Source organism: Hemiscyllium ocellatum, chromosome 36, assembly GCF_020745735.1.
Source record: "Hemiscyllium ocellatum isolate sHemOce1 chromosome 36, sHemOce1.pat.X.cur, whole genome shotgun sequence".
In the NCBI taxonomy this organism is placed as follows: Eukaryota; Metazoa; Chordata; class Chondrichthyes; order Orectolobiformes; family Hemiscylliidae; genus Hemiscyllium; species Hemiscyllium ocellatum.
In genome coordinates this window covers 47,290,420-47,317,869 of record NC_083436.1, presented here as the reverse complement: position 1 = coordinate 47,317,869, position 27,450 = coordinate 47,290,420, and the positions used below count along the sequence as shown (strand labels likewise).

Below are 27,450 nucleotides of genomic sequence, written 5' to 3'. Positions count from 1 at the left end.
GCAGGAGATGGGCAGTGCCTGACTTGGAAACGATGCACATTGTGAGGGACCTGGTGAAACTGCACCTTCTGATGTTAGGAACCATGAGGTACCCAACACTACAGCATGAAACTAGGAACAGTGATGTTTTGAAGCAGGAGCAGAGCACAACAGCTCTGCTCAGTTCAGGACAGGACATTAAATCAGTCCTTTCTGGCTTTGCTCTTGACCAAATGATATCTGATAGAGGCAGCAACCCCCAGGGAGGAATACGACAGCTCCCTCAGCCCTACTAAGGTGTGACAGCTCTCTCAAATCGTGGAGAGGCCAGGAGCTCACCCAGCAACAGGTTTAAACAATCTGGCCAGTGACTTCAACTGCATCATTGATGTGACTGAACAATTCAGAAGGGCTGACAACATCCAGAAATGGTTAAAGTCACCAAGCTACATGATGCCTTGCACTCAAAGCACAGCGCAGATGCATCTGATCACAACCAGATAGGTCTATCCATCAGCATTTCATTGCCCAGAGGGCAGTTTGAGAGTCAACCACATTGTGGGTCTGAAGTCACGCGTGGACCAGATCAAGTAATGATAGCAATTTCCTTCCTTAAAAAGGACATTAGTGAACCCAATGGGTTTTTCTGACAACTGACAATCCACCGTTATCATTAGACGCTTCAATCCCGATTATTTTTTAACTGAATTCAAATTCCAACAGTGAGATTCAACTTTAGCCCCCAGAATATTACCTGGGTCTCTAGATTAACAGTCCAGTGATAATATCACAAGACCATTACCTCCCTTGATTGTATGACACAAAGCCCACAGACACTAGTCTGTCAGTTGATCCAATCCTCTTATCAGAGAGGTCTTGGACATAGGAGAGCTGGACTAGCCATTATGTCCTGACAAACTGACCAATGCCTTTGAGTCATTTAAAACTCCTGTAAGCGACAGCTTATTGGCCAAGTGATATCCAGCTCTGTGGAACTTTGGCCAGTATCATCACCCTTTTCATAAGCTGAGGAGGGAGAGGAAGGAAATTAGAAATCAGCGACAAATTTTACTGTTGAATGCAAATTACAAAAGGTCTAAGGTCATCTCTAACCAGGTCAGGTCTGTTCTGGGATTGGTAATTCATCCTGACCAACCCTGTGCATACTTGGCAGGACATTTTCTGAGAATTTCACACTCCTCAGGTCTACCATTGCCTACATGGAGGAGGAGGAGGATGGACACTAGCCCGGGCCAAGAGAAGGCCTTTGACAGGATATCATACACCTACATGTGGGATGCGGTCTTGAAAATGGGCTTTGGGTAGGGAATCCATAATTGGATCCAACTGTTCTACACCAATGTTAGCACGCACTCAATCAATGTATGGGAATCAAAGCTTCCCAGTCATATCCAGAGGCAGGGCTGCCCACATTCTCCTACCTTGTTTGTGTGCTGTATAGAGTCCTTCGCTGAGTCCATCAGGAAGGATGTAATCCGGAGAGGAATGACTGTTTCAGGCAGTGGAGGCCTGCAGATCATAGACTCCCTGTGTATGGATGACATCGTCATTTTCTGCTCGGATCCACTGTCAGTGCACAGACTCACGAGCATCTGCAACCAGTTCAAACTGGCCCTAGGAGTCAGGGTAAATCAAGGCAAGAATGAGGCCATGTTCTTTGGGAACTGGACCGACCAATCCTTTATCAGCTTCAGTTTCAGGGCAAATTACCTGAAGGTGCTGCAAATAGGATTTGGGAGGAGCGTATCATCAAATTGAGGCAGCAACTGGGCAGAGGAGAGCTCCGCTCACTTTTCATTGTGGGTTTAAAAAAAACCTTTTCATCAAGCGTGAAGCACTCTTCCTGTCCGTAATGCATGTTTTGCCTATTCCCGAGCTCACGCCTTAGCAGTCACCTGAGCTACCTTTCACTTCAGCTGGAGATCTACAATGGACCATTTTCCCAGGGACACCACCTACAAAGCTCTGGATAAGGGAGTAGATAACAGAAATGCCACCCTCAGCCCGTTGGTCACCTTTGTGTGCAGACCCTTGATGCACAAACACTAAGTGTCACTACGAACTAATGTTCTACCTGCCTCCGGTGTTGCAAAGGACAGCTCTAGCCTGCAGGTAGTCACAGCATTCCATTTTACCTGCTCTTTATGGAAAAATTTGCAAACAAACATACTTTTGACCACAAATCCATCAGAAACTGGTCAGTAACTGATAGCATCCTTGAGAGCCTACAGAAAAAGGAGAGGATAGATCCTATTGTGTGATTCTGAGCAGACTGTCAAAATCATTTGGCAAAATGCCTCATCACTAGAAATTTTCAACAAGCACCAAGACATCACTTGGCTTGTGGGGAGAAGGGCACTTCCCATCAATTCCTTCACATATGCCCAGTCTATGTGTGCCACTGCACACTGCCCTCAAAGCAGCTGTGGTGGATTTTGATGAGGAGGGTGGCAGAGACAGTCACACATATTCTGCTGGATTTTGCCTTTGCAAAGAAGGTCTGGATAGAAATGCAGTGGTTATAGAACATAGAAAAGTACAGTACAGACCTGACCCTTTGGCCCACGATGTTGTGCTGAGGTTTAATCCTAATGTAAAATAAAATAACTTAACCTATGCACCCCTCAACTCACTGCTGTCCATGTGCATGCCCAGCAGTCGCTGAGATGTCCCCAATGACTCTGCTTCCACCACCACCACAGCTGGCAACGCATTCCATACACTCTCAACTCTCTGCATAAAGAACATTCCTCTGACATCCCCTCTATATTTTCCTCCTAATTTCTTAAAACTACGACCCCTCATACCCGTCAATCCTACCCTGGAGAAAAGTCTCTGGCTATTGACTGTCTATTCCTCTCATTATCTTGTATACCTCGATCAGGTCTCCTCTTTTCCTTATCTCCAGAGAAAAAAAGTCCAAATTTGTCAGCCTCTCTTCATAAGGCAAACCCTCCAGTCCAGGCAGTATCCTGGTAAACCTTCTCTGCACCCTCTCCAAAGCCTTGTCTTTCCTGTAGTAGGGTGACCAGAACTGGACACAATATTCCAAGTGTGGTCTCCCCACGACTTGTAGAGCTGTAGCAGAACCTCGCAGCTCTTAAAACGCGATGCCCCTGTTAAGAAAGCCTATGGTGTTTTGGCTTTCATTAACAACCCTATCCACTTGGATGGCATCTTTGAGGGATCTATTGTAAAGGTTTGTCCTGCTCAGCAGTGCAGGACACTGCTGTATGGCCTGATAGCCAGGACACCCACAGAAACAAACATTGACTGCACCTGGACGACCATCAACTTAGCAAAAGCTCTTTTGTCTTCCCAAAGCTTGTTGTCCAGTGCAAGGAGCTGACCTTGACTGAGTGTTGATGGAGTTTAATTTGGATGAATGCAAGGCTTTTGCTAAAACAAACAAGGGCAGGCCTTATATAATTAATGGAAGGGCCCCAGGTAGGTTTGTAGAATGGAGACCTACAGGTGCACGTACATAACTCTTAGCCATTTGGGGGACAAAGGTGGAGTGTTTAAGAAGGTGTTTAGCACACTTATCTTCATTATTCAGATCTTTGAGTATAGCAATTGGGAATGTTACTTTGAGGCTGTACACGACGATGGGGAGGCCCCTTCTGGAGTACTATGTCTAATTCTGTTTACCCTGCCATAGGAAAGATATTATTAAATAGGAGAGGGCACAGAAGAAAGTCACCAGGATGTTGCTGGAACTGGAGTGCTCGAATTATAAAAATACGCTGGGAAACAAAAACATAAGTTGCTGAGAAAAGCTCAGCAGGTCTGGCAGCATCTGTGAAGAGAAATCAAAGTTAATATTTCAGGTATGGTGATATTTCCTTAAAACTGATGGCAGCTAGGAAAATGTTAGTTTATAGGGTATATATGGAAATTTGGGAGGGTGGGCGGGAAGAGGGGGAGAGAAGAAACGTGGTAAGGAATAAACACTTGGAATGGATAGAGCCCTAAGACAAATGAGTTGGTAATAATCTGGCTGGAAGGGTGAATAGCTGTTAATGGAGATGGTTAGCCTGCCATCACACACTATCCATTGTTATCACATAGTGACTAACAAGACCTCGTGTGAGAGATAGGGGGCTAGGACATAGAGTCCTAGAGATGTACAGCAGAGAAACAAACCCTTCGGTCCAACCGTGTGGGCGGCGCGGTGGCACAGTGGTTAGCACTGCTGCCTTACAGCGCCTGAAGACCCGGGTTCAATTCCCGACTCAGGCGACTGACTGTGTGGAGTTTGCACGTTCTCCCCGTGTCAGCATGGGTTTCCTCCGGGTGCTCCGGTATCCTCCCACAGTCCAAAGATGTGTGGGTCAGGTGAATTGGCCATGCTAAATTGCCCGTAGTGTTAGGTAAGGGGTAAACGTAGGGAGATGGGTGGGTTGTGCTTCGGCGGGTCGGTGTGGACTTGTTGGGCCGAAGGTCCTGTTTCCACACTGTAAGTAATCTAATTAACCCGTCTATGCCAACCAGATACCCCAACCCAATCTAGTCCCACCTGCCAGCACCCAGCCCATATCCCTCCAAACCCTTCGTATTCATATACCCATCCAAATACCTCGTACATGTTGCAATTAAACCAGCAGGCTGGGACTTTTTTTCACTAGAGCTTGAGGTTGACAGGTGACCCTTAATGGTTCATAAAGATTCTCTTCCCGAGGATGTGGGTGTTCAAAATTGGCTGGCATATTTTTAAGGCGAGAGGATAACTATTTTAAAAAGTTTTGAGGGGCAACCTTTTTTTAAAAAACACAATGTAGTTAGTGTATAGAATGAACTGCCAGAGGAAATAATGAATGAAGTTACAGCTGGTACATTTTAAAGGCATTTACATAAGTACTTGAGTAGGAAAGATTTGGGCCAAATTTAGTTTGGGAACATGGAGATGTGGACTAGTTGGACCAAAGGTTCTGTTTCCATACTGCTGTTTCTATGATTTGGATAAGAATAGAGGAAGCATGTTCAGTAAGTTTGCAGATGCCACCAAAATTGGTACTATAGTGGACAGTGAAGATGGTTATCTCAAAGTATAAGGGGATCTTGATCACTAGGTCAATGCATTGAGGGATGGCAGAGGGAGTTTAATGTAAATAAATAGGAGTTGTTGCATTTTGGTAAGACAAACCAGGACAGGACTCAGTTACTGACAGTACCTGGGGAGTGTTGTCAGACAGACCTTAGAGGTGGAGGTACATAGTTTCTTGAAAGTGGCATGGTGAAGGCCTTCATTGGTCAGAGCATTGAGCACAGGAGTTGGGACATTTGAAATAGTGCATGCAATTCTGGTCACCCTGTTATAGGAAGAGTTATTAAATTGCAAAAGATTAAGAATGATTTACAAGAAAGTTACTGAGACTAGAGAGGTTAAGTAGAGGCTGAAATTCCCTGGAATGTAGGTGGTTGAGGGGTGACCTTGTTGAGGTTTATAAAATTATGAGGGGCATAGATAAAGTGAATAGCCAAGGCCTTTTCCTCAGTCTAGGGGAGTCCAAATCTAGAGGGCATAGGTTTAAGGTGAGAGGAGGAGGATTTATAAAAAGACCCAAGGGGCAACATTTTCAAAAGGATGGTGCGTATGTGGAATGAGCTGCCAGAGAAAACGGAGAGTACAATTATTGGATTTAAAATAAAGTTGGACAGGTACGTGGATAGGTGAGGGATAGGGGCCAAAAGCAGACAAATGGGACTAGTTCAGTTTAGGAAACTGGGTCAGCATGGATGAGTCAGGTTGAAGGGTCTGTTGAAGTGCTGTTATGACTCTCGCAATAGTTTCATGCTTACAGGTACTGGCATTCAAACAACAAAGGAAATTACAGCATAAGAACAGGCCCTTCAGCCTTCCAAGCTTGCATCGATTCAGATCCCCTATCTAAACCTGCCGCCTATTTTCTAAGGGTCGGCATTCCTTTGCTCCCTGCCCATTCACGTCTGTCTAGATACATCTTCAATGATGCTATCGTATCCGCTTCTACCTCCTCCACTAGCAACCCTATCTATACCTCTCATGATTTTGTAGACCTCAATCAGGTCCCCCCCGTCAACCTCTGTCTTTCGAATGAAAATAATCCTAACCTACTCAACCTGTCTTCATTGTTAGCACCTATGAAGCTGTCTGATCCCGTATAACCACAACTATCTCGTGTGCCAGGTATACACAGAGTTATCCTCCTGATTTCCACTGACTCTTGCCAAATGTTCTGGAACACAGAGTCGAATGTGTAGTGCTGGAAAAGCACAGGTCAGGCAGCATCCAAGTAGGAAAATCAACATTTCAGGCATAAGCCCTTCATCAAGAATATGGGGGGTGGGGGGGGGCAAGATAGGTAAGGGGGTTTGAGAGATAAATAGGATGGGCATAAATGGGGGGGGGGGGGGGGGGGCGCATAATTAGGAGGACTGCCAGATTGGGTTTGAAGAAACAGATTCTCCTTAGAGCAAAACAGATTGAAGGGAGTGTGGCATATACCCATAAGATTTGACAAGTTTAATAAGAATAACTTTTATCTACCTTACTTAATGTACAAGAATTAGGGGTGGGACAGCTCTAAAGACTATGGGCAAGAAATGCAAGACCAATATGAATATGAATTTTTCTTTATACAGCAACTCATCACCCACAAGGGAGCAGGAAGTGGAAACAATCAACTTCCAAAAGAAAATTGGTTAAGTACTTGAAGGAAGTACACTTGCATGACTGAAGGGGCTGACTGGTTGCTCAGAGAGCCAGCACATAGTGAATGGGTTGCTGTTATAAATGACTGCCTCACAGAAACAAAAGGAACACAAGATCAGTGAAAATGTCTCCCTAAATACCCAAGTCCTCCAATGTCAGCATGATAGATTAATAAACACTCACCTTAAAATTTTCAACCTCCAGATAAATCACTATAATCAATGTCTACTCAGAATTAATTGAGGTAAAAACAATGACTGCAGATGCTAGAAACCAGATTCTGGATTAGTGGTGCTGGAATTAATCTGGCTTATTGGTGTTGAATGTAGATTTGCATGCTGAGCTGGAAGGTTCGTTTCCAGATGTTTCATCACCCTACTAGGTAATATCTTCAGAGGGTCTCAGGCAAAGCTCTGCTGATAATTTCTGCTTTCAATTTATGTGTTTGGGTTTCTTTGGGTTGGTGATGTCATTTCCCATAGTGAAGTCACTTCCTGTTCCTTTTCTCAGGGGGTGGTAGATGGGGTCTAACTCGATGTGTTTGTTGATAGTGTTCCGATTGGAATGCCATGCTTCTAGGAATTTTCATGCATGTCTTGTCCTAGGATGGATGTGTTGTCCCAGTTGAAGTGGTGTCCTTCCTAATCTGTATGTAAGGATACTAGTCAGAGTGGGTCATGTTGTTTTGTGGCTAGTTGATGTTCACGTATCCTGGTGGTTAGTTTTCTGCCTGTTTGTCCAGTGTGGTGTTTGTTACAGTTCTTGCACAGTATTTTTGTAAATGACAAAGACAACAAGCAAAACTAATGTCTAAACAGGAAATGATATCACCAACCTGAAGAAACCCAAACATATAAATAGAAAGCAAGAATTATCAGCATTGCTCCGCGCAAGGCCCACTGAAGATGCTACCTAGTAGGGTGACGAAACATCTGGGAATGAACCTTGCAACTCAGCAAGTAAACCTACATCCAAAACCTCAACCGGAGTTACAAATCTTCTCAAACTCACTGGTTTATTGGTTTTATGACAAAAATTAGAGGGGCTGAGGTATAGCTGACTTTCCAAAATGGATTTAAAAACACGATGAAAAACAAGTTTTCATTTGAAAAAAGTTTAATGATATTACAGAATGATAATGGAATATCAGCAAGTGATCAACAATCTTTAATCCAAGACAAAATTACATAGATGCAAATTTGTTAATGTTTTACTCTTTAATTTATAGCCAGTTAAAATGTTGTGGTTGGTTTCCCTTGCATTTGGATCAGTTGTCAAGTGATATTTGGAAGCAATTTTACCAAATTCAGCCAGAATTTTCACTAAAGGCAGTGAATCTCCCTACCACTGCCTCAATGTCAGCTGCTACCATTATTCAGCCACTAATCCAAATTGGAAGATAACCACTTTGGCATAGACTCATCTTGAGCCATTATCTGTTAAGCATTTTGAACATGGTCTATCTTTTTTAAATAAATAAATAAAACAATCAATAAAATACAAATTAAAAAAAACACTGACCCCAATCTCATTTAATGAGATGGGAAAGTTTGGTCTCTGCTTTGTGATGTGTTAGCTGATTTCAGCTGAGTCAGCAGGTCAGTGCTCCTTCAGGCTGCTATTCAGTGCATCTGGCTGCAACTATACAAGGCTGGAAATCGGATAATACCAGGCTCAAGCTCAAGTACAGTATCTCATCACAGACTCCTGTTCAAGTTACATCTAATTAATCGCTACCCAGGAGAAACGTTGGAGGACAAACCCCTGTGGATCTTCAGCAAATGACTGACACCTTTGGTTAGGGAAGGAAGAAAATGGGTAAAAATAATAAAAACAAGTAAATTCATTTGTGACAAGTCAGTCACAGAGAGAGACCAGGAAAATAAATCATTACCTTTTCAGATGCAAGCAAAATCAGGAAACCAACCTGGAAAGCAGACCGACGTCTGATTAATCCTGAGGGGGGATTGGTACCCCAACCGAGATTTCTTCAGATTTCAAGTCTAAACTATCACTGGAGATTTGAAGGAAACAACAATTCTCCCTCTCTCATATTATATATGCTTTGGGAATAGAAGTATTTGAAGGGATACTCAGACCTGTTACATTTCTGTACACAGTGAAGCTGCAATAATTGAAGAAATTAATGTGATACCAAATCTAAAGGAACCACTACAATCACTAACAAATTTTAAAATTTTGAAAATGCTTCAGAATCCAGGACAGTTAGGTTCACAATAATTGATGAGAAAGCTCAGAGACCATCACACAACATATATCCAAAATACTGGCATTTCAAGAGGGCTTTGAAAGGGATCTGATATGCTTTTGATAAGAAGAAATGTGTAGTGGATCTAACCGGATAATTTTTGAAAGTATTGGAACAGACATGATGAGCCAAATCATCTCCTTGGGTGCTTTGTCATTTCCTTAAGTCATATTCAGCTATAATATACAAAGAAAACAACTTCATGCCAAGTCTGTCACTGCCAGCAGCTTGAGAAGACTGTTCAACTTCCAAAACTGGAGGCTGAAGAACTGCCTCAAAATACTAAATAAAATGTATTATTGGTTCAACTGAGTTGACCAATATTCAGTGAAGTTCTTTTGTGAAACTCGAAGGCACTTGGAAATAAGCCATTTTGTATCCCACAAACAGCAGCTCTGCAAATGAGATGATTGCTCCTAACACCGAATAAACGTTACAAAAACAAAACAAATCTAATTACTTCTGTTTTTTGCAAAAGACAAACAGTGGTTCACCAAGAAATAAGAATACTTCAATACCTCACTTTCAGAAGAATAAAAATAATTACTTGCTAAACTGCACTCCCAAATTATAGTATTTTTTTTTCTTCAAAATAAAGACAATACAGGGGTCCAGGATCAGCAATTCTGACTCAGTCCAATAGATTTTAAACTTCATTAATTGTCACTGCTCAAAAGTATAAAAACAAAATGCTTCCAGATAGAAAATTTGACAATAATTTGAATTTTGCACAAGCACTGTAATTGACATCTCATTTAGGAAAATCATCTATAGTCCAGTAGAAAGCAAATGAATAAGAGCAAAGGCAAGACATGGGAAAATGGGAAATTAACCTGAGATAAATTGAAAGGATCATGGCAACGACCCAGAAGCAAGAGTCAAACGCAATCAGCCCAATTAATAGCAAGTTTCAGCCTTTACTATTTCTGACCTGTACCAAATACAGGATGAGGGAGCCAAATAAATTTCATTAATAACTTGAAGAAAACTGCAACCTATCCCTTTGATCATCATCCAAAAGCATTTAATTGGAAAACAGGCACAATTAAAGGCTGCAAACTTCTCCACAGCCGTATAAAGATCTTTCACGCACATTGCAATTTATTGCACTTTATCACACATTAACAATAAACTGTGAAGTACCTGTTCCTTTATTGTTTAGCAGCTAATCTGTAAAGTGCAAAATCTCTCAAACAGGAACAAAGTAAATGTATGTTTTGGGTGCTAATTCAGGAAGCAACGTTCGGAAAACTAAGAATCTAAATTTAATACTTCACCTCAACAATCCGCAAACATTCTCTTAATTTTCAACCACGATTTTGTGTTTAAATCAGAAATTGGAGTTTCATCCAACAAGCTTTTGACTCCGATAAGTAAATGTTAATAGCTGAGTCAAACTGATAGCTGCATTCACTGGAAGGTATTCTGATGTAGAAGCAAAAGCTCGAATAACACATTTAATGAATTACAAATATACAAGATACTTTGTAAGTGCCTTCAAAATGAAAGAGTAAGTTCAAAGCTTGTGCTGGCTCCTTTCTGGTGACATGGCCTAATCTTTTAACTCTTCAGTTATAGCATTCAATGGGTCTTGCATATGATATTCTTGTTCAATGAACCAAGGCTTGCTCTATATTCGGAAGGCTCTGCTGCATTTCTCACTCATGGAACTCCTAATATGTCTGCTTTTTCTCATCCTCTAAAATGTTTAACATTCTTCGGGGCAAAGTTAGCACAATAGAATTTCAGTGTGCTTTACATGCTGTTGTGATACTCTTCCATCTACAGCTGATGATCGTGCAGCAACCAATGGGGTTTAGATATAAAGGTTTCATTTTGTATGTCATTGCTGATGACTAAAACCCAATGCATGAGAATCAAGTTTTGCCACAGGCACCACACAGGACGTGTTGTTACAAGTTGTTGTTGTGGATAGCACCGGTTCCCAAGCTGCTGTAACCAGTTGTTGTTGTCATGGTGCAAGACAACCAACAGGAGGTGCTCCTCTGCTTTCAGTTCCTGACTCCAAAAGCCAATGTTTGAGGGTCATCAAGCCACACATAAAACTATCTATAAAATGGAGCTTTTAGCAGCCTATTGGTCACCTGGCTTCAGTTGCTTCACTGTATAGAAAGTTCTTAGGTTGGCAACTGTCTTCCAGCCTGCTGACCAGCTTTATCCACTGAGGCTACTTTTGGCTTTCATTGCCTGGATCTGTGTGCTTCAAGAGGATTGCTCAGTTTGTGATCTTGCTCTGCCAAGATGTGTTCATAATGCATCACATACAACGAAGACGAAAATGGAGTTTCTTTTCACAAAGCCTTGAAGTTGCCCATGTTTTACAGCCAAACAGATATTGAAAACAAAAAGGTCCCTAAATAACACCAAATGGAGCAGGAGCCTAGAACACAATTCCCATTACACTGCAGATTTATGGATTTTTGCAGACAACCTACAGTTGCAGAGCTCTCTGGCAGGCTGACTGAACAGCATTGAGATGTCAAGTTAGCAGCATGGTGGCTCAGCGATTAGTACTGCTGCCTCACAGTGTTAGGGATCGGAGTTCGATTCCAGCCTCAGATGACAGTGTGTGGAACGTGCACATTCTCCCCATATCTGTGTGGGTTTCCTCCGGGGGCTCTGGTTTCCTCCCACAGTCCAAAGATGTGCAGGTAAGGTGAATTAGCCATGCTAAATTGCCCATACCTGTTCAGTGATGTGTAGGCGAGGTGCATTAGTCAGGGAAAATGTAGAGTAATAGGGAATAGGTTAAGGTGGGAGACTCTTCGGAGGGTCAGTGTGAACTTGTTGGGCCAAATGGCCTGCTTCCACACTGTAGGGATTTTGTGTCTCTTGGCATTTGCTCACTAATCACCTATTCCCATGTTTATTCCCCACTAGTTAATCTTCGTTCAAGCATGTTTGATCCCTCTGCTCACTAATCCCCTTTTAAACTAGAGTCATTTTTCCTTCATTTGCTTTGTCAGAAGTTGAAAAGTGATCTCTTATTGAACAGCATAATGCATCTAGGCAAACAACAGGCACTTTGTACGAGATGTATTTATCTCTCAGATTCTAGAACACACTACTGGATGGTCAACTTTCATCAAGTTAGGGGCATTGATCAAACTGGAAGTTGAGCTCTTGATTATTCATCTCCTTTACAGTCATGAAAATGTACTTTTAAATAATTTGTAAAATCTAACTTTCCTACTTATAATACATTTGCATTTTTAACACTTTACATATTCAAAAATATGTAAAGAAAGTAAATTAGAAAACAAATACACGATAAAAAATACCTGGCAAACACAGGCTGATTGGGAATTAAAAAGTGTGCTTCAGTGTCCACTTTTAAAACAGGAAGACAGATAGATATGTAATATAAAACATTTCAAATATTTTTAAAAATAAAATGGTCTTTCAGATTCCTGGAAACAGACATGGTCCCTGCAAGTGTACAATCATTCAGACACAGCTCCATCAAGAAGAGCAGAGGAATCCTCATCGTCTTCAGCACTGACTCGCCTGTACTCTGTATGGAACAAGAGTGCAAAGCAGCAAGCTTCCAAGCTACAGATAGCAGCCAACACCAATGTAGGAACTATTAAATAAAAAAACATATGAACGCATGATTATTTCTTCAATAAACAAGTATTACAGACACAGTGAAGCAGTCTATGCCAGTGTACAAGGTCTGGACAATATTCAAGTTGAGGCTGATAAGTGGCTAATAATATTCATGCCACAAAAGTGCTGGGAAATTACCAATGCAAGTGAGAATCCAACTATTTTCCCCATAATGGTCAATAGCACTTAGTAACCAAATCCTCATGCCCTGAGATTACCACTGACCAGAAACTGAACTGGACCAGCCATGTAATAGCAACATTAACAATCCAAAAACAGGGAACTATGTGGCAAATAACTCACCTGCTATCACTCCAAAGCCTGCACACAAACTTCAAGACACAAGTCAGGAGTGTGATGAAATATTGTCCATTTCCTGAATGAGTACAGTCCCAATAACACTCAAGACGTTTGACACCATTCTCCCCAGTTAGAACATTCACTCTCTGCATCCCAGAAGTGTCGGCAGTTATGTGAACAGTTGAGAGGATCCACCGAAGCCACTCAGCAGGTTTCTTTGAAAAGTACCCTCAAAACCACAACCTCTGCCACTTAGAAGGTCAAGGGAAGATGATCCGGACAGAAGTCTTGTAAACCTTCTGCAGACTGCTTCCAATACATTTACATTCTTCCTTAAATGGAGTCTTGTCATCAATCTAATACACAGTTAATGGTGCTGATCCTTTCACACTAAATAAAAGAGCCAATTCTCAATTTCCCATGGAAATTAGACCCATAGAAAATTGGAGGAGTAGGCCAGTTGGTTCTTTGTGCCTGCTCCAACAGGTCATGACTGATTATCTAATTCAGCAACTTGTTCCTGCATATCATTTCATTTCTTTAGCTTGAAGAGCTACATCTAACACCTCCTTAAAAACTATTCAATATTTTATCCACAACCACTGTCAGAGAATTCCACACGCTCACCACTCTCTGGAGAGATTTTTCCATTCACTCCTAAATGACTTTACATGATATCCTCAGTCTGTGACTGAGATTCTGGACTCCCCAGTCATCCTGCATTTATCCCATCGAGCCCTGTTAGAATTCTGTGTTTTTATTGGATCCTCCCTCATTCTTCTAAACTCGAGTGAATATAATCCTAACTGATCCAGTCTCTCTTCATCCCACTCAACCTTATGCACCTCTTAGATCCCCTCTCAGCTTTCTCTGCTATAAAGAAAATCACTATAAATGCCGGAGGAAAGATCACAGAAGTGCTTCACAGAAGGCTCCCAAGCATTGAGGATGTCACCTAGACAGGGGACGAAACGTCTGCAACACAAATTCCCAGCTCGGCGAACAGAACCACAACATATGACAAACCCTTTTGCTTAAAACTCTATTCTCCTGCTCCTCTGACCTACTGTGCTTTTCCAGCACCACACACTCAACTCTGATCTCCAGCATCTGCAGTCTTCACTTTCTCCCAGGAATGAATAATTGTTGCAGTTCCTCCATATACTCTTTAAATATTTGTTGTTGCCCATCTACAGTCATCCCATATAATCATTGTCCCCAGTTTATCATAGCTAGCTCACGCCTCATACCATAGCAGTTTAGATTCAGGACCCTTGTCTCAGAATCAACACTGCAATCGCCATCTTAATGGTCTCTCATCACATGGGGGCCTGCACAGCTAGCTTGCCAATTATCCATTCCTTATTACACACTACCCAGACTAAGATGGTCTGCCCTTCCGTTGGTTCCTCAACATAACGATTCAGAAAATCATCTAGCACACTCTCCAGGAATTTGCCCACTACAATAGGGTAAGTCATTTGATTTTCCCAATCTAAATGCAAATTAAAGTCACCCATAAATACAGCTGTAGCCTTATTGCTTGCATTTCTAATTTCCTGTTTCGAGCCTTCTCTAACATTACCACTACAGTTTGAGGGTCTATATACAACCCACATTATTGTTTCTTGGTGTTTCTAAACTCTAACCATAGAGTTTCTACTTCACCGGCAATAATGTCCTTTCTCACTATAAGACATTAGTTTGGCCACTGTTGGAATATTGCACGCAATTCCGGTCTCCTTCCTACTGGAAGGACGTTGTGAAACTTGAAAGGGTTCAGAAAAGACTTATAAGGATGTTACCAGGGTTGGAGGGTTTAAGCTATAGGGGAAGACTGAACAGGCTGGGGCTGTTTTCCATGGAGGCTGAGAGGTGACCTTATAGAGGTTTACAAAATCATGAAGGTCATGGATAGGATAAATAGGCAAAGTCTCTTCCCTGGGGTGGGGGAGTCCAGAACTAGAGGGCATAGGTTTAGGGTGAGGGGGAGAATGATATAAAAAGGACCTAAGGGGCAACTTTTTCATGCAGAGGGTGGTGCGTGTATGGAATGAGCTGCCAGAGGAAGTGGTGGAGGCTGGTATGATTACAGCATTTAAAAGGCATCTGGATGGGAATATGAATAGAAAGGGTTTGGAGGGATGTGAGCCAATTGCTGGCAAATGGGACTAGATTGGGTTGGGATATCTGTTTAGCACCGAGTTGGACCGAAGGGTCTGTTTCCATGCTGGACATCTCTATGACTATGACTATACAATTAACATTTACTTATTAATTACATATAATTAGTCTACTCAAGAGCTAGTGAATTCCAGCTGAGTGCAAACAAAAATAAAAAGCACTTTGATTCTTAAATATGCCAAAATGCGAAAATAATTTTGCTGAGAAACCGAAGAGGCAGAAAACCATGTCATTTAGGCAGTTGGCCGGAAAGTTAACTTGAAAGCTAAGGAATAGCTCCACCTACTGACTGTATCTGGGAAGAACCAGGTCAGCTGTTTACAATTTCTAGTCTACAGCAGTGTAACAGGAACTCTCTCTTAGGAGGTATCAATCCGTCTTTCTAGCATTAATACAGTTAACCAGACTTAATAGTAAAATAATTGTTTATGTAATTAACTACTTCTCGTTACTCAATTGTCTCTTCTACAAAAGTCTTATTAGACCATAACATATAGGAGCACAATTAGACCATTTAGCCCATCAAGTCTGCTTTGACATTTGATCATGGCTGATGTATTTCTCAATCCCATTCTCCTGCCTTCGCCCATAACCCTTGATCCCCTTTCCAATCAAGAACGTTTTCTGGTCTTAAACACACAACGACTTGCCCTCCATAGCCCTCTGCAGCAAAGCGTTCCACAGATTTACTAACCACTGGTTGAAGAAATTCCCTCATCCTTTATTTCCAAGGGTCATCTCTTCACTCAGACTGTGTCTTCTCCTACTAGTGGAAACATGTTCTCCACATCCACTTTATCCAGGCCCCTCAGTATTCTGTAAGATTCAATGAAACATCCCTCGACCTTCTAAATTTCACTGACTGCAGACCCAGAGTCCTCAACCGCTCCTCATATGACAAGCCCTTCATTCCCCAGATTATTCTTGTAAACCTACTCTGGACCCCTTCCAACACCAGCATATCTTCATCATTCAATATGAGGCAGCCCTGTGGACTAGTATTATGGAAAGAGCTTGCGAAAAAATCTACCAAAAGATGAAATTATCACAAGGTACAGTGATTTTAGAATCCACACTAACCTGTCCAATCGAGTGCTGCACCTACTCCAACTTGACAGGCAGAACCGTCACTAGTAACTGGCTGGGCCAGTGCTGGCAGGAAATATATAAATAAAGATCCCTGGAGCTGTCTGCAGTTAAAAATAGGAGAGATTAGTTATTAAAAGTGCAAACATATACTCCCTTGTGTGTCAACCATGGCTCAGTAAATAGTACTCTTGCCCAAATCAAAAGGTTCTGGGTTCAACACTCTTTCACGATGTGAGCAGAAATATCTAGATACTACCTTGTTGGCTCATGTAAAGATGAGAGAAAGCCATCCCATCCTTCTAAATTTTAAAAAATATATTTTAAGTATTTTTCTGACATCCATTGATAAAGAAAAGTATAGGCAACAGTGGGCCATCGTCGAGTACATCTCTGATTCTATGACAAGGAGAAAGAAATCACTGTGGGGAGAAAAACAAAAGCAATAATGATTCATTACCCAGAAACGAAGATTAATCCAGCAGAGGTTGCTTCACCCACAGGGTAAGAACATTCTACACCAAGCTCCATGCCCACTGGATAAATGGAAAATCCAAGCAGCCCAAAAAGTGAGCATACTACAGCGAGTCCATAAGGTTGATCTCTCATACGTGAAACCTGAAAATGCAGAAAATAGTGATATTGGCACCACACCAATTCAACCCTTTCAGTTTAGAATATAGAACGATACAGGGCAGAACAGGCCCTTCGGCCCTCGATGTTGCGCCGACCTGTGAACTATTCTCAGCTCGTCCCCCTACACTATCCCAAAATCATCCATGTTTTCAAGTCTATTTCATAAAAGAATTCTAGTAAAAGGAAATAATTCTCAACATAAGAGCTTAAAACATTCAACAGGTCAGGCAATACCTACGGAGAGAGAAGCACCAATATTTTGGATCATTGGTCCTTAATCAGAACTCTCTACACAACCTGCTTAACGAACCCAGGATAAGGAGAAAGTGAGGACTGCAGATGCTGGAGGTCAGAGTCAAAAGAGTGTGGGGTGCTGGAAAAGCACAGTTGGTCAGGTAGCAACCGAGGAGCAAGAGAATTGGCGTTTCAAGCATAAGCTCTTTTCCTGATGAATTGTTTATGCTCAAAACATCGACTCTCCTGCTCCTCAGATGCTGCCTGACCAACTGTGTTAACCCAGGATCAGCCAGCCTTCAAAAATAACTGACAGCTTAGTGCTTTTTCTTTTCCCACATCATCGCAATTAGTTGTTTGACTGCAGCCATTATAAACTAAGCCTCAAGTGTTTAATACCCTCATGAGCTGCAGTGTTAAGTATTTATAATCATAGAATCATCGGTGAATAAGGCATTTCAGCCCACTGTATCATTGCTAACCCTATTATCACATGTCGTTGCACCATTTCTATCTAAATACAATCAAATGTTTCTTGAATGCCTCAATTGAACCTGCGCACACCACACTTCCAGAAAAGGTATTCCAGACTCTAACAATTTGCCACGAGTGCTTTTCACACATCATCCTTGCTTCGTTTACACAACTGAAGTTGAAATTTATGCCCTCTCATTCTTGCTTCTTTTACACATGGAAACAGTTTCACCATATCTGTTCAGGCCACTTATGGTTTTGAACACCTCAAATCAGATTTTTAATGTTTGTCCTGGAGAGAAGTACAGCACAGAAAGAGGTCCTTCAGCCCTCCAAGTGCCTGTGCTGGTCATCATGCTCGAACTAAACCATAAAACAAACCTTCTGCCCTTATTCAGTCCTCATCCCTCTATTCCCTCCCTATTCATGTAACCTTTCAGGTGCCTCTTAAATGTCGCCAATGTGCCTGCTTCCGCCACCTTTTCTGCCAGTGCTTTCCAGGCTCCTACCACTGACTGAAAGACTTCCCTCACAGATCTCTCAAACTTACCCCCTCTTTGAATCTGTGACCCCTTATAATCAAAACTTCAACCCTGGGAAAAAGCCTCTGACTATCTAACCTATCTATGCCTCTTATAACACAACCTCTATCAGGTCTTCTCTCAGCGGCTGTCCTTCCAAAGAAAACAATCTTAGTCTTTTTAACTTTTCCTCACAGTCAATGTCCTGGAGACCAGGCAATATCCTGGTGAACCTTCTCACCAAGGCTTCCACCTCCTTCTGGACATGGGACGACCAAAACTGCTCACAATCCTCCAAATGCAGCCTAACAAGGGTCTTGTATAGCTGCAACATGGTTTGTCCACTCTTGTACTCCACATCCAAGCCAACAAAGGCAAGTATGCCTTCCTGATTAAGGGCTTTTGCCCAAAACATCGAATCTCCTGCTCCTTGGATGCTGCCTGACCTGCTGCGCTTTTCCAGCACCACACACAACTCGAATCTCCAGCATCTGCAGCCCTCATTTTCGCCAAGTATGCTGTAGGACTTCCTAATCGCCCTGGCCACTTGTGTTTTAGGGAACTGTGACCTGCACACCCAGATCTGTTTGTACGTTAATGTTCCTAAGGGTTTCCGCAGTATAATTCAAAATGCATCAACTCTCATTTGTCTGGATTAAACTCCACCTGCCATTTCTGTGCCCAACTCGCCAATTTATAACCTATTGTATCCTTTCACAATTGTCAGCACGATCAACAACTCCACCAATCTTGTGTCATCTGCAAAGTTACTAATCAGACCACCCACATTTTCCTCTGGATCATTTATATATGCAACAGCAAAGGACCAAAGACTGAACCCTGTGGAGCACCACTAGTTACTGAAAAGCACCTTTCTACTTCTACCCTCTGTCTTCTACGACTAAGCTAGTTTTTGTATCCATTTAGCCAGCCGACCCCAAATCCCAGGTGCTTTTAGTTTTTGTATCAAATGCCTAACTAAATTCTGGATAAACAATCCAAACTTCTTCAATCCATCCTCAGAGATTGAATTTCTCATAGCTGGAACCATTCTAGTAAATTGATTGTGCACACAACCTCCAATACGTTCTCATCTTTCCTATAATGTGGTATCCACAAACTGTGCGCCATATTCCAGTTGAGGTCTAATAAAAGGTCATATACAAGTTCACCATCTCCTTCTCGATCTTGTACTTTGTCTCCCTATTAATAAAGCTCAGAACACTGTATGGTTTATTTACAGCTCTTAACACCTGTTCTGCCCTGTCAAAGATCTTTGCATATATGACCCCCAGTTCCTCTGTTTCTTCATCCCTTTTAGATTTGCACCCACTATTTTGTTGTGGTTCTGTTCGCCGAGCTGGAAGATTTTGCTGCAAACGTTTCGTTCCCTGGCTAGGGAACATCATCAGTGCTGTTGGAGCCTCGTGTGAAGCACTGCTTTGATGTTTCTTCCGGTATTTATATTGGTTTGTTCTTGCCGCTTCCGGGTGTCAGTTTCAGCTGCAGTGATTTGTATGTGGGGTCCAGGTCAATGTGTCTGTTGATGGAGTTTGGGGATGAATGCCATGCTTCTAGGAATTCTCTGGCTGTTCTCTGTCTGGCTTGTCCTATGATAGTGGTGTTTTCCCAGTCAAATTCATGTTGCTGGTTGTCTGAGTGTATGGCTACTAGAGATAGCTGGTCGTGTCGTTTTGTGGCTAGCTGATGTTCATGGATGCGGATTGTTAGCTGTCTTCCTGTTTGTCCTATATAGTGTTTTGTGCAGTCCTTGCATGGTATTTTGTAAACTACGTTAGTTTGGCTCATGCTGGGTATTGGGTCCTTTGTTCTAGTGAGTTGTTGTCTGAGCGTGGATGTTGGCTTGTGTGCTGTTATGAGTCCTCAGGGTCGCAGTAGTCTGGCTGTCAGTTCTGAGACGCTCCTGACGTATGGTAGAGTGGCTAGTCCTTTTGGTTGTGGCATGTCCTCGTTCCATCTCTTAGGCATCTGGTGATAAAGTTGCGTGGGTATCAGTTTTTGGCGAATACCTTGTATAGATGTTCCTCTTCCTCTTTTCGCAGATCTGGTGTACTGCAGTGTGTTGTGGCCCTTTTGAATAGTGTCCTGATGCAGCTTCGTTTGTGTGTGTTGGGGTGGTTACTTTCATAGTTTAAGACTTGGTCTGTGTGTGTTGGTTTCCTGTGTACCCTTGTGGTGAATTCTCCGTTGGGTGTTCTCTCTACTAACACGTCTAGGAATGGGAGTTGGCTATCCTTTTCTTCTTCTCGTGTGAATCGGATTCCTGTGAGTGTGGCGTTGATGATTGTGTGTTTTTGATGATTACAAAGGTGTCATCAACATATCTGATCCAGAGTTTGGGTTGGATTTGTGGTATGGCTGTATGTTCTAACCTTTGCATAACTGCCTCTATGAGTCCCGAGATTGGTGATCCCATGGGTGTTCCGTTGATTTGTTCGTATATCTGATTGTTGAATGTAAAGTGTGTGGTGAGGCACAGGTCCAGTAGTTTAAGTATGCCGTCCTTGTTGATAGGTTCGGCCTCGTGTGTCCTGTTATGTATGTCCAGTAGGTTGGCTATTGTTTCTCTGGCTAGGGTTTTGTCAATTGAAGTGAACAGTGCCGTCACGTCGAATGATACCATGGTTTCTTCTTTGTCTATGTGTGTATTCCTGATGACGTCCAAGAATTCCTGTGTTGATTGTATGGAGTGTTTGGATCCGCTGACTAGGTGTTTCAGTTTTTGTTGTAGTTCTTTGGCCAGTTTGTATGCTGGTGTCCCTGGTAGTGATACTATGGGTCTGAGTGGGATGTCTGGTTTGTATACTTTGGGTAGTCCATAGAATCTGGGGGTGTTGTTGCTTTCAGGTTTCATTCTTTGCTGGTCCGCTTTGGTTATCTGTCCGTTTTTTTGTAGATTCCTTAGTGTGTTGTTTATTCTATTGGTGAGTTGTGGTGTGGGGTCGGAATCCTTCATTTGGTAGGTGTTGGTGTCTGCGAGTAGTTGTTGTGCTTTACTGATGTAGTCTGATTTATCTAGGATGACCGTCATTCTGCCTTTATCTGCCGGTAGTATGATTATGTTTTTGTCATTTTTCAGTGCTTTCAGTGCTTCCCTCTCCTTGGTGTTGAGGTTATGTGTTTGTCGTTTTCTTATCATCATGGGTACTACCGTTTGTCTCACTGTTTGTTGTGTCTCTTCTGTCAGTCCATTGTTCCTGAGTGTGCTTTCTAGTGCTGCTAGGAAGTCTGCTGTGTTGGCATCCCTGTGGTTGTATTTGAGTCCCTTGGCCAGTATAGTTCTTTCCATGTCTGTGAGCTGTCTGTGGGAGAGGTTTTTAACCCAGTTGTGTGTTGTAGTGTCCTCCTTTTTGTGTGTTAAACACTTGTGTTTAAACACTTACGGGCGAGAAACGCTGAAACAAGCCAGGAGATGGGAATCCTGCGCTAACCGCCTCAGCGCAACATATGAACAACTCCGGTTCCTCCACGAATGCAGAAAAAAACAAATCCTTCCACAATGTGTCAAGTACAGACCTCCAGTAAATAACCCACAAGCTAGGGAAACAGCCAAGAAGAACGGATTCAGGATGGTCCAGGTAATGATCACAGACGCTCACAACTGACTGCACAGATACAAGCAAGAAATTGCACGCCAAAAGTCGTTAATTTCAAAAACCACTAATCAGGAATGGACCCGGACCATAGAACAGGCTGTCACTATAGGACAGAACAGGACAACACTCCGCAAAAAAACAGCACTAAGAGAAAAAATGGACAAACTAACACACAAAAAGGAGGACACTACAACACACACCTGGGTTAAAAACCTCTCCCACAGACATGGAAAGAACTATACTGGCCAAGGGACTCAAATACAACCACAGGGATGCCAACACAGCAGACTTCCTAGCAGCACTAGAAAGCACACTCAGGAACAATGGACTGACAGAAGAGACACAACAAACAGTGAGACAAACGGTAGTACCCATGATGATAAGAAAACGACAAACACATAACCTCAACACCAAGGAGAGGGAAGCACTGAAAGCACTGAAAAATGACAAAAACATAATCATACTACCGGCAGATAAAGGCAGAATGACGGTCATCCTAGATAAATCAGACTACATCAGTAAAGCACAACAACTACTCGCAGACACCAACACCTACCAAATGAAGGATTCCGACCCCACACCACAACTCACCAATAGAATAAACAACACACTAAGGAATCTACAAAAAAATGGACAGATAACCAAAGCAGACCAGCAAAGAATGAAACCTGAAAGCAACAACACCCCCAGATTCTATGGACTACCCAAAGTACACAAACCAGACATCCAACTCAGACCCATAGTATCACTACCAGGGACACCAGCATACAAACTGGCCAAAGAACTACAACAAAAACTGAAACACCTAGTCAGCGGATCCAAACACTCCATACAATCAACACAGGAATTCTTGGGCGTCATCAGGAATACACACATAGACAAAGAAGAAACCATGGTATCATTCGACGTGACGGCACTGTTCACTTCAATTGACAAAACCCTAGCCAGAGAAACAATAGCCAACCTACTGGACATACATAACAGAACACAGGAGGCCGAACCTATCAACAAGGACGGCATACTTAAACTACTGGACCTGTGCCTCACCACACACTTTACATTCAACAATCAGATATACGAACAAATCAACGGAACACCCATGGGATCACCAATCTCGGGACTCATAGCAGAGGAAGTTATGCAAAGGTTAGAACATACAGCCATACCACAAATCCAGCCCAAACTCTGGATCAGATATGTTGATGACACCTTTGTAATCATCAAAAACACAGATATAGAAAAAACACACTGAATCATCAACGCCACACTCACAGGAATCCGATTCACACGAGAAGAAGAAAAGGATAGCCAACTCCCATTCCTAGACGTGTTAGTAGAGAGAACACCCAACAGAGAATTCACCACAAGGGTACACAGGAAACCAACACACACAGACCAAGTCTTAAACTATGAAAGTAACCATCCCAACACACACAAACGAAGCTGCATCAGGACACTATTCAAAAGGGCCACAACACACTGCAGTACACCAGAACTGCGAAAAGAGGAAGAGGAACATCTATACAAGGTATTCGCCAAAAACGGATACCCATGCAACTTTATCACCAGATGCCTAAGAGATAGACCACGGAACGAGGACATGCCACAACCAAAAGGACTAGCCACTCTACCATACGTCAGGAGCATCTCAGAACTGACAGCCAGACTACTGCGACCCTGAGGACTCATAACAGCACACAAGCCAACATCCACGCTCAGACAACAACTCACTAGAACAAAGGACCCAATACCCAGCATGAGCCAAACTAACGTAGTTTACAAAATACCATGCAAGGACTGCACAAAACACTATATAGGACAAACAGGAAGACAGCTAACAATCCGCATCCATGAACATCAGCTAGCCACAAAACGACACGACCAGCTATCTCTAGTAGCCATACACTCAGACAACCAGCAACATGAATTTGACTGGGAAAACACCACTATCATAGGACAAGCCAGACAGAGAACAGCCAGAGAATTCCTAGAAGCATGGCATTCATCCCCAAACTCCATCAACAGACACATTGACCTGGACACCATATACAAACCACTACAGCTGAAACTGACACCCGGAAGCGGCAAGAACAAACCAATATAAATACCGGAAGAAACATCAAAGCAGCGCTTCACACGAGGCTCCAACAGCACTGATGATGTTCCCTAGCCAGGGAACGAAACGTTTGCAGCAAAAACTTCCAGCTCGGCGAGCAGAACCACAACAACGGATACCCGAGCTACAAATCTTCAATCAGATTTTACCCACTATTTTATATTGCATTGCAGTATTCTTCCAATTAAAGAGCAGTACCTCAGTTCTCTGCACTGCACCTCATCTGCTACCTGGTTGGAGTAATACCTGACATCAGAAAATGGCCGTGGTTGTTGGAGGTCAGTCATCGCACCTCCAGGAATTCTCAGCAGGGGCTCCTCAGGGTCGTATCCAAGACCCAATCATCTTTAGTTTGTTCATCAATGACCTTCCCTTCAGCATAAGGTCAGAAATGGGGATGTTGGCCAATAATTGCACATTGTTGAGCACCATTCACAACTCCTCAGAAACTGAAAGTGTCTGTATTCAAATGCAACAAGACTTGGACAATATCCAGACTCGAGCTGACAAATGACGAGTAAAATTCATGCCACACAAATGCCACAATGACAATTTCCAATAAAAGACAATTTACTCACCGCCCCTTGACATTCAATGGTGTTACCATCACTGCCTTGCCCCACTATCGATATCCTTGAGAATGCCATTAACCAGAAACTCAACTCAACTCACCACATAAACAGTAGCTACAAGAGAGGTCAGAGGCTAGGAATACTGTGGCATGTAACTCCCCTCCTGACTCTCTAAAGCCTGTTCACCATCTACAAGGCACAAGTCAGGAGTGTGATCCACTTGCCTGGATGAGTGTAGCTCCCACCACAACACTCAAGCAGCTTGACACCACCCAGGACAAAGCAGCCCACCTCACTGGTGCCACCTCACTGGGCATCCACTCCTTCCACCACTGACACTCAGTAGCAGCAATGCATACCACCTGTAAGGTGCATTGCAGACTTTCACCAATGATATTTATACAGCATCTTCCAAACCCACAACCACTTCCATCTAGAAGAATAATGGCAGCAAATGCATGGGAACACCATCACCTGCAAGTTCCCCTCCAAGCTACTGACCATCCTGACTTCACCATTCCTTCACTGTCACTGGGTCAAAATCTTGGAGCTCTCTTCATAGGTGGACTGCCTTCTCAAGCGCAATTAGAGACGAGCAATAAATGCTGGCCAACCAACAATTCCCACATCCAATGAGTAAATAAAAAAAAACTTTCCATTTACCATCAACTTGCCAGCGTCTTTTTGAGTTCCACACTGTCATCCTCACAGTTTACAAATAGAATCATACAGACATACAGCATGGAAGCAGACCCTTCGGTCCAACTTGCCCATGCCAACCAGATATCCCAATGCAATCTAGTTCCACCTGCCAGCATTTGGCCCATATCACTCTAAACCCTTCTTGTTCATATAGCTATCCAAATGTCTTTTAAATATTGCAATTGTACTAGCCTCCACCACATCCTCTGACAGACCATTCCGAGCGCACACCACCTTCTGCGTGAAAAAGTTGCCCCTTAGGTCTCTGTTATATCTTTGTCCTCTAGTTATGGACTCCCCCACCCCAGGGAATAGACCTGTCTATTTACTCTACCCATGCTCATGATTTTATAAACCTCTATAAGGTCACCCTTCAGCTTCCAACACTCCAGGGAAAACAGCCCTAACCTGTTCAACCTTGCCCGATAGTTCAAATCCTCCAATCCCGGCAACATCCTTGTAAATCTTTTCTGAACCCTTTCAAGCTTCCCAACATCCTTCTGATAGGAAGGAGACCAGAATTGCACGCAATATTCCAAAAGTGGCCTAACCAATGTCCCAATAAATCCTCAGGACCGGATCAGGCGTACCCTAAAACTTTGAGAAGCTAGGGAAGTGATTGCTGGGTCCCTTGCCAAGATATCTGTATCATTGGTAGGCATAGATGAGATGCTAGAAGACTGGAGGTTGACTAATGTGGTGCCACTATTTGAGAGAGGTGGTAAAGACAAACCAGGGAACTATAGATCTGAGCGCCCTAGGTCAGTGATGGGCGAGTTGTTGGAGGAAATCCTGAGAGACAGGATGTATTTGGAAAGGCAAGGGTGGATTAGGGATAGTCAACATTTCTTTGTGCATGGGAAATCATGTCTCACAAACTTGGAGTTTTTTGAAGTAGTAACAAAGAATTGATGAGGGCAGAGTGGTAGACGTGATCTATATGGAGTTCAGTAAGACGTTCCACAAGGTTCCCCATGGGAGACAGGTTGGCAAGGTTAGAGCTCATGGAATGCAGGGGGGACTAGCCATTTGAACATAGAATTGGCTGAAAGGTAGAAGACAGAAAATGGTGGTGGAGTGCTGTTATTCAGGCTGGAGGCCTGTGGCCAGTGGCTCTTCCAAATATTGCTTCATCTGCAAACTTGGATATTGTCTCCCACTCATGAAGATTCAAATCATTAATATACATCAAGAAAAGCAAGAAATGGCTGCAAAACTCCTCCAGTGATTGAAGGTAGTTGCAGCAACATACTTCAAGATGGCACTGCCAGCAAGGCAACATCTGGCATCAGAGTCAGCGACTCCTGGGCACAATAAGCCCAGAGCTGGGACTCGATTGTGGGGGGAGTGTGGGTTCAGCATGGGACCCAGCATCAGTGGCAACGACCACGAGGTAGGCCTAGCTGCGAAGAGATAGAGCCTGAAGAGCTGTGACTCCTATAGTGATGGGTCTTGAACAGGTGGTGGTGAGGCATGAGCTGGCTCAGTTATTTTTTTAAAATTGGTTTTATTCTTAAACTATTCAAAATGGCACCACATTGTGGAAACTGTTGAAGCTTTTCACTATTCTCTGTAAAATACAAATACAATAAATCAATCATTGAAGTGACCCAATACCAACCCCATGGGAACTACATTAAAAATTTTACACCCTGAAAAGTAATCATTGGTCATGACACCTTGTCTCTATCAGCCAATTTTGCATCTACATTGTATAAAAAAGGACAGGCTCTCACTGTCCATCTTATCTAATCCTCTGATCATCTTGTATGTCTCTATTAAGTCATCTCTCAACCTTCTTCTCTCCAATGAAAATAGCTTCAAATCCCTCAGCCTTTCCTCAAGACCTTCCCTCCATACCAGGCAACATCCTAGTAAATTTCTTCTACACCCTTTCCAATGCTTCCATATCCTTCCTATAATGCGGTGACCCAAGTTTTGTACAGCTGCAACATGACCTTGTGGCTCCAAAACGCAGTCCTTCTACCAGTAAAAGCTAACACACCACAACCTTATCAACCTGGGTGGCAATTTTTAGGGAACTATATGCATGGACACCAAGATTTTTCTGCTCATCTACACTACCAAGAATCCTACCATTAGCTCAGTACTCTGCATTCCTGTTGTTCCTTCCAGAGTGAATCACCTCACTTTTCTGCATTAAACTCCATTTGCTACCTCTCAGCCCAGCTCTGCAGCCTATATTCCTGTCACCTGCAACATTCTTCTGCACTATGCACAACTCTACCGGCCTTAGTGTCATTTGCAAATTTACTAACCCATCCTTCTACGCCCTCATCTAGGTCATTTATATAAATGACAAATAGCAGTGGCCCCAAAACAGATTCTTGCGGTACACCACTAGTAACGGAGCTCCAGGATGAGCATTTCCTATCAACCACCATCCTGTCTTCT

General features: G+C 42.8%; 1 protein-coding gene across 1 annotated transcript in view; it reads right to left on the bottom strand.

The window, feature by feature from the left end:
- Positions 1–7,828: 7,828 nt before the first annotated feature.
- Positions 7,829–27,450, bottom strand: part of slc49a3 (solute carrier family 49 member 3) — an 84,735-nt gene continuing 65,113 nt past the window's right edge. The window contains exons 8-10 of the mRNA XM_060851573.1: positions 16,624–16,781; positions 16,158–16,267; positions 7,829–12,567 (exon numbers count right to left, since the gene is read on the bottom strand). Coding sequence (XP_060707556.1) covers positions 12,428–12,567; positions 16,158–16,267; positions 16,624–16,781 — 408 coding nt within the window. The 3' untranslated portion in view covers positions 7,829–12,427. The remainder of the gene's footprint in view (positions 12,568–16,157; positions 16,268–16,623; positions 16,782–27,450) is intronic.